This window comes from Papaver somniferum, chromosome 8 (assembly GCF_003573695.1).
Source record: "Papaver somniferum cultivar HN1 chromosome 8, ASM357369v1, whole genome shotgun sequence".
Lineage (NCBI taxonomy): Eukaryota > Viridiplantae > Streptophyta > Magnoliopsida > Ranunculales > Papaveraceae > Papaver > Papaver somniferum.
The window spans coordinates 132,980,416-132,988,474 of NC_039365.1; the positions used below are offsets into that span (position 1 = coordinate 132,980,416).

At 38.3% G+C, this 8,059-nt stretch overlaps 1 protein-coding gene across 1 annotated transcript; it reads left to right on the forward strand.

Moving 5' to 3' along the window:
- The first annotated feature begins 3,793 nt into the window (after positions 1 to 3,793).
- Positions 3,794 to 7,515, forward strand: LOC113306055. Its single transcript, XM_026555039.1, has 3 exons — positions 3,794 to 4,363; positions 4,967 to 6,038; positions 6,302 to 7,515. The coding sequence occupies exons 1-3, from the start codon at positions 3,794 to 3,796 to the stop codon at positions 7,513 to 7,515; spliced, it is 2,856 nt and encodes a 951-aa protein (XP_026410824.1).
- Positions 7,516 to 8,059: the final 544 nt, after the last annotated feature.

Below are 8,059 nucleotides of genomic sequence, written 5' to 3' on the forward strand. Positions count from 1 at the left end.
CATCATGAAGACAGTGCACGGTCACATAAGAACGCATCATCTCTTATAAAGCCCTCTCTTTGGATGTACAACTCGATGTAATAGAGAGATTCTATTGCAACCCTACTGGGGAGTACGACAACTAGGTTCCCAGATATCGTGAAAAAAGAAGACAAAAAAAAACCAGGATCAACCACAAAACCACTGAGAGTATAAGAAGAAAATGTCTACAAACTATGAAAAGTGCTCAACTATGAATGAAAGCAACAAAGGAAAGTCTAGTCGTTAGAGGGATCAGTAGTGTCTTCGCTGGAGCGTCATTGGAAGCTGCTTCAACACCTTCATCACAAGCCAGTGCATCCTCTCTGGAAGCCGCCTCGACTTCGCTTTCTGATGTCGTTTCAACAGCTGCTTCAATATTCCCTCCAGGAGACGCGCCAACATCTTTCTTGGAAGCCGTTTCAACATCTTCTCCAGATGCCGCTCCCATGATTTCCTCAGCAGCCACTTCAGTGTTCCCTCCAAAAGTTGCTTCAGTACCCTCCACAGAAGCTACTTCGACCTCTTCCTCAGGAACTGCCCCAACATCCTTCTGAGGATGCTCCGGTTCGTCCACGTTAGAATCGAGGATTATGATTCCATTACGGATAGGGTAATCATAATTTTTTTCACTGGGAGGCCGCTCATGCTCGATCCTTCGCCGCTTTAGCCGAGCTGCAAACCTTTCAGCTCTCGCGCTCGTCGGCTGAGGCGCTTCATCATGTCTCCATTTATCCTCCATGATGACTAAAGCTAAAAAGGCCCGAGTACGCTCTCGAACGATGCGTAAGTGCATAAGAGACATACCCTGTATAGCAAGAGTAGCTTCACGAAATGGGAAATCTATTTTGGGTATCACCTCCTTGAACGTATTAGCCTTGGTTTGTCGACTTCAAAGCTTTTTTCTGGAGAAGTAAAAGAGTAATCATCACCAGCAGTTCCTATCATATATTGCAAAAAGGACGTTATGATCATATCAACGGCTGGTATACATATAAAAAAAATCGTTATCATCATCAATCAAAAATCAAACCGCACAATGAATATGGAGCAATACCTGGAACGAAGAAGAGAAGCAATTTTGCGATGGGAGAAAGGCTTCAGCGTCTTCTTTATATTCCACAAATCAGCGAGATATCGGGAAGTAAAGGAGTCTCTACTTGCCGTGTATAAATGCTCCAGATGCGGGATATTAATCAAGTAGGTACTTATCTATCTGAAGACAACTGACGTGCGCCGAAAGGAAACGAATCTTACTCAAGAACCGATCCATACTCTATCCTGGTAATGTACGTCAAGCTTCTCTTGTGAATTTCTTCGTCTGTCACCATCTAGTGCTTACCCCGCAATAGCATCGCTATTACGTGCTAAGCATGGGACTTAATGTTGATGGTGGTTTTCAGTTTAGAGCTAAAATCGTGAAACCCTGTATTTTAATATGTTGTCTTCCTGCAAAGGAACAAAAGCCATTTGGAAGTGATGAGTGCATAAACCTTTTCACTTAGATATGTATTGAGCAATTCAACATATTTAATGAAATTTATCCAGAATGGTGCATGAAGCAGCAATCCCAGATATTCTGTAAATTTTAATCTATTGCATTATTTACTAATGCACGTCCCGCTTAGTATTTTTTTATGCTATGTTCCCAAGTTGAACTTTCAATGTTGGCATGACATGACGATTAATGTTCACTCGCAGCAGAGTAGCACGAATCTCCCGAAGTGTCAGTATTGAAATCTGCATGAAAACACTCGCGTAGGCTACACCACCCTCTGACAAAGAGATTAGCATGTTAACACACCTTTTGGTTAAAAGTTAGTGCGATCGAACACGTCTAAATTCCTTAAGGTAAATCTTGATTGTCTGTATCAGTCTTAAGAAACGATCACGACCACATGATTTGGCCACACAATTTAATAGGACTAGCCTACTCCTAATGGAACTAGGCGATCGTCATGATAAACATCAACGGGCCCACTAGCATCCCTGTCTTTCGAAATTCCTTTAGCTCGTCAGCTACCTCCTTGAACGTTCACCAAAACATGGGTGATCGCACTGTCTAAAAATATCTCAAACGAGCTAAGACCGACAAAAACGGTCTCAAAATGCATCGCATCCGTCCAACTTATCCGGCCTAGTTGGACGGCTTAGATCGCATCTTGAACGATCAAAGAAGCGCTAACATGTTCACCGGCGACCCAACTACACCCATGGTTGATCAACTTGCTCACGTCAAGCCAAGAGCGTAGAGAATCGTTCATCCAAAGTAGGGTGAACGCGCTGCTTTGAAATCCTAATTGATGTTTGCGGTAGTATGTTACTGCCGCAAATCGATCACGACCTCCCGTATTTTCCATCTAAATTGAATGGCTTAGATCTAATTTTAGATGGCCCAAAATATGTCAGCGTGCACACCAGTGGCTTGTCTTTACATGTGACTGATCGGTCTGTTTTAACTAGCGCGCAGTGCTTCAAATCGCTTAGCTAAAATAGGGTTGGCCGCACGGCTTCTAAACCTTAATTAGAATCAACGGAAGTACACAACTTTCTCAAATCATCTCGTCCATCCAACTTCGCTAGCCTAGTTGGATGGTGTAGATTTATCTTCAGGAGGCCAACAGGGTAGCGCTGTGATTACCGGCCACCCCTCCTCCACATAGAGCGACCGACCAAATGGTAGGTCATCCATAGGGCTCTCAAACCATCGCCCAAAGATGGTCCTTCGCGCTGCTTCAGCAACAGTCATTAACTGCCGCAAATCGTCTCGGCCGCTCAACTTGGCTATCCGATTTGAGCGATCCAGATCTAAATTTGGATCAACCGGTAGGATTTTAGAATGGCTAACATCCTCCACCCGCTTACAGGGAGTGATCGACCAAGAAATAGCTCGTCCCTAGAGCTACTAAAAGATCACCCAGAGGTGGTCGGTCATGCTACCTTTTTAAGACGCTCAATCCACGACTGATTCAATCGATCTCTAAAAAAATGATGCTTCTTGCACATCGATTATTTTCAGCTGCTTGTTTAAAAGCGATGCTTCATAGACATCGATTATAAGCGATGTTTTATAAATATTGGTTTCACAAATAATTTATTATTTTACCTAAAAGCACTGTGTGCTGATTTCAGCGACGAGTCTCATGACTCGACCCACTTACTCGAGACATCAAACATGTCACAAAATGGGGGATGCTTACTGGGGTATTGGTCTGGCGGTTTACAGCATGCCGCGTGCAACGCGTCCATTACGAGAAAGTATCAGGAAAGACGGACGGTTAACAGTAATGAGAGTAGTGGGTGAAAGTGTGACTAGTCTTCCCTCATAATGGAAACACGGTGATCACCACCTTCCACAAAACTCCACTTCTCCACTACTTAACTTCCTCCACTTCCTATGAGATCAGGGTGCACTCAATGAATTATATAAATAGGTTTTCAACCTATTTAAAAACAGAAGTGTTATCAACACAAGTAGCAAGAAACCATTTTCTGATACAAGTCATAAAACAGCCATACCTTCATAATTCAACATTCTGATCTCAAACACCTTCTTCGCTTCCCTCCCTAAGATCAACCCTTCTTATTCGCCTTGTGACCGAATTGAATCTGGAACGGCCATTTCTTGGTTTAGGCCAGAGTCTTACAGATCAATCTATCGAACTCAAAAGTACTCATGTGCAGTATATTTGTTTAGGGTTTGGATTCGTTTCTCATCAACACACCCAAATTTACCAAAAACAGCAGAATCAGTTTTTACCCCAAAACACAAGGTATGTATTTTCACCTCATTGATAATTCTTATGAAGAAAACAAAGGTAATATTTGGATTCTGTGGAGTGATTCAATAAATCCTCCTTCAATAATTTCAAACACCAAACAAGAGATAACAGTGGAAGTGGGAGATGCTCTTATTGCTGGAGTTCATGCTGCTACTCTTACTGTTAATAGAAGAGAGTTATGGAAAGATTTGGAGGACATAAATAATCTGAATAAGCCATGGCTTGTGATTGGTGATTTCAATACAATGATGATTATGGAGGAAAAGAAAGGAGGATTAGCTCCTTTAAAAATATCAATGATGGAGTTTAAAAATTGTCTGAATATTTGTGGTCTCATTCAAGCGCCAAGTACTGGATTACATTTTTCATGGTGTAACAATAGAGCAGGAAGGAAAAGAATTGTATGCAATTTAGATAGAGCAGTTTTCAATGACAAATGGCTGGAGTTATTCCCTAGTTGGGGATATAAAGTTGGAGAAAGAGGAAGATCAGATCATGGAGTTCTATATGGCGCAAATACTGAAATTCCAAAACCAAAAAATGTTCCCTTCAGAGCATTAAAAGTACGGATGAGTCATCCTGATTTTTATCATCAAGTACAAGAAATTTGGAAGATTCATGTTCAAGGTAATCTTATCTTTGTTTTCATGAAAAAAATTAAAGATACTGAAACAAGAAATACAAAAGTGGAATTGGAATGTCTTTGGAGATATAACAAAAAAGATAAAAGAAGCAGAAGACAAAGTTTTGCAGTCTGATTTAATTTCTGATAAAAACCCAACGGATTTACATCTTCTAAATAACTTAGTAACTGCAAGAGGAGAGCTGGAAGTTCTTTCAGATAAACAAAAAGAGATTTTGCAAAAAAAAGTCTAAAGTGAAATGGCTAAAAGAAAGAGCTTCTAATTCAAGATTCTTTCATGTAAATCTAAAAATTAGACAAGCTCAAAATGCAATAGTGGAATTGGAGAATGCAGATGGGGACATAATATCTGATCAAAAACATATTGTTGAATCTCTAATATCTCATTTGAAGACAAGTTCAAATATCAAGAAGTTCAATTCACTCATGGGATCTTTCAAGATATTCCTAGAGTACTTAGTGATGAAGACAATCAAGTTTTGGATGTTGTTCTAACATTTGAAGAGATTAAATTATTCCTCAGGGATTCAATGCATACTTTCTTCTTCTTCTACCAAAAGTTAAAAATGTTAAAAGATCTAATCAATTCAGACCTATACGTTTGATGAACTTCGGATTTAAAGAGATCACAAAAATCGTAACAACAAGAATTGGTAATGTGATTCAGAAAGTTATATCCCCACAACAAGGAGCATTTATAAAAGGAAGAAACATCCAAGAACAGATAGTCTTATCTTCTGAATTGATAAATGAAATTGATGTGAAAATGAGAGGTGGAAATCTGGGACTCAAATTGGACATAACTCAAGCATATGACTCCTTAAGTTGGGACTTTCTTTTTCAGGTCATGAGAAATTTTGGCTTCTCAGAAAAGGGTATTAAATGGATACATACATTGCTGCAATCTGCTAGAATATCAGTTCTCCTCCATGGTGGTCTTGTTGGATATTTCAAAGTGGGCATAGGACTGAGGCAAGGAGATCTCATGTATCCAATTCTTTTTGTTATTGCCGAAGACCTCTTGATTAGAACATTATCAAGAATGATTCAAGACAGAACAATCCAGCCAATGGTGTCAGGAAATGGAGTTCAACCTTCTCACATTTTATTTGCAGATGATATCTTCTTATTTTGCAATGGAGATAAGAGAAACATTAGAAAGCTACTTAATTTTCTCAGGGATTATCAAATGTCATCTGGTCAAAGAGTTAATTTTGAAAAAAGTAAATGTTTCATCGGAGGGACTAGTGAACTAAGAAAAGTTCAACTGGAAAATGACTGCAACATGCCTCTATCAACATTTCCAGATAAGTACTTAGGTGTTATGTTAACTCCTGGATGCATCAAATCATCTCATATATGGGGCTATGTGGAGCAAATTCAAGAAAATCTTGTTGGCTGGAAAGGAAAACTTCTCTCTTTTCAAGAAAGGTTAATTCTAGTAAAACATATACTCTGCAGCATACCTATATACAACATGTCAGCATACAAGTGGCCCAAGAAAGTTATTCAAGATGTTGTACGAATGATAAGAAATCTTTTATGGACTGGTGATCCTTCAACAACAAAAATGCATAACTCTGAAATGGGACTATGTGTGTGCTCCAATAGAAGAAGGTGGTTTGGGTCTGAGAAGATTAGAAATAATAAATAAAGCATTACTTATGAAGCTCCTCTGGAAAATACAAAATGGCTCAGATGAATGGGCAAAATACTTCCAAGAGAAATTTATGACAAAGAATGGTGATTGGATCAAGTATTATAAAAAAATCCTCCATTTTACCAGGTCTAAAATGGGTGACAGAAGATATTCAAGACCATTCAAGATGACTTGTAGGAGATGGTTCTCAAATTTCAGTTTGGAAAGATGCATGGGTGAAAGAAAGAGCACTAAAGGATATATTTCCCAGAAATGAATACATGCTCAATTTCCCTGAGATGAAAGTATCTGATCTACTTTTAGAAGGAGAATGGGTAATTCCAACTGAAATTTTGGACATGCTACATCAAAATGATCTTCCTGTGATAAGTACAAATGAAGATAAGAGAATCTGGTATGGCACAATCACTGGAGATTTCACAGTTGCATCAGCTGTGGAATGTATAAGAAGAAAATTCCCAAAATTGTTCTGGACAAAAAAGGTATGGTCTTCATCTGTTCATCCTAGTATTTCAAGTAATATATGGAAACTCTTTAGAGGAATTACTCCTACAAATGACAAAATGAAATCCAGAAAGTTTAAGCTAGCTTCAAGATGCATATTTTGTAAAAAATCTGAAGAAAATATCAACCATATTCTATGGCACTGTGACTTCAGTGAAATCATATGGAAATGGCTGGGTGGAATATTCTGTTTTTTACATACAAGATCATATGATGAGATGCTGACAATGGCAAAGCACAAAAGTCCTGCAATTAAAGAACTGTGGAAGATATCATCTTTTATAACAATGAAGGAGATTTGGTTTCAAAGAAATAGATGTGTGTATGATAAAGATAAAGTTAATGTAAAGGTCATTCAATATAGAATTGTGAAGTTAACTTCAGAATATGAAATCAAAATGAAGGCTCACATGTGGAACACAGCTTATGATCTACAAATTCTAAAATCCTTTGGGTTGAAGTGCAAAAAAATTAGATCCACTAAAATACAAGAAATCTTTTTCAAACTTCCTCAAATGGGTCAAATATTACTATGTTGTGATGGTGCTTCTCAAGGAAATCTAGGTGCAGCTAGATATGAGTTTATTTCCAGAAATAATGAAGGAGAATGCATAGTAGCATTTGAAGGAAGTTTGGGGATAGCTACAAACTATAATGCTGAAGTTCTAGCTATCATATGTGCTGGTGAATGGGCCATTCACAAAGGTTATACTCACCTTATATTTCAATCAGATTCACAGGCAGTAATTGAAGCTTTCAAATCTCATAGAATTCCTTGGTTTGCCATTAACAGATGGAACAAGATTTGTAGAAGTGCAGATGATCTGAGTCTCTGTCACTGTTACAGAGAAATCAATTTCTCAGCTGACACTCTTGCTAAGAGAGGATCAAGATTGGATCAAGGATAGTAAATTATATACAACTCCATACCACCTTTCCTAGTGCAAATGAAAAATGAGAATCAAGCTTACTACAGATTCATTTGAATGTACTAGCTTCTTTTTCCTTTTTAGCTATTATTTTAGTTTTTCTTGATTTCTCTCTTTTGTAACTTTGGAAATTTTGGTTATTAATAAAAATTATTATTGAGCAAAAAAAAAATTGCACTTGAAAATAATCGACATGGGTAGTAGGTGTACAAAGTACAAATACCATAGTCGTTCGTGAGTCAGGTCAGTCACAGTACGTGTACCGGTTTGTAAACTAATAAGAAAAACCAAGTTCCGGAGTTAACAGAACTATTTAGGTATGCCTACCGGTATGGATACCTTAAGACATGACCAGTTCTGGAGTCCATGGAACTATTTTGGTACGTGTACCGATATGGATACTCAACTGGTTCTGTGACCACAGTTCATTTAAGGTTTGTGTTAGAGCATTGCTCGGTCGAACTCGCATGCGTTGCTATCTCAAGCATGTTTGTCAATGTTAGTGATCAAAACTATAAGTCTT

Coding starts and splice junctions, on each gene's coding strand:
- LOC113306055 (XM_026555039.1), top strand. CDS start 3,794: ATGTATTTTCACCTCATTGATAATTCTTATGAAGAAAACAAAGGTAAT. Junction 4,364..4,966: donor TTCCCTTCAGAGCATTAAAA/GTACGGATGAGT, acceptor ATTATTCCTCAG/GGATTCAATGCATACTTTCT. Junction 6,039..6,301: donor TAACTCTGAAATGGGACTAT/GTGTGTGCTCCA, acceptor CTCAAATTTCAG/TTTGGAAAGATGCATGGGTG.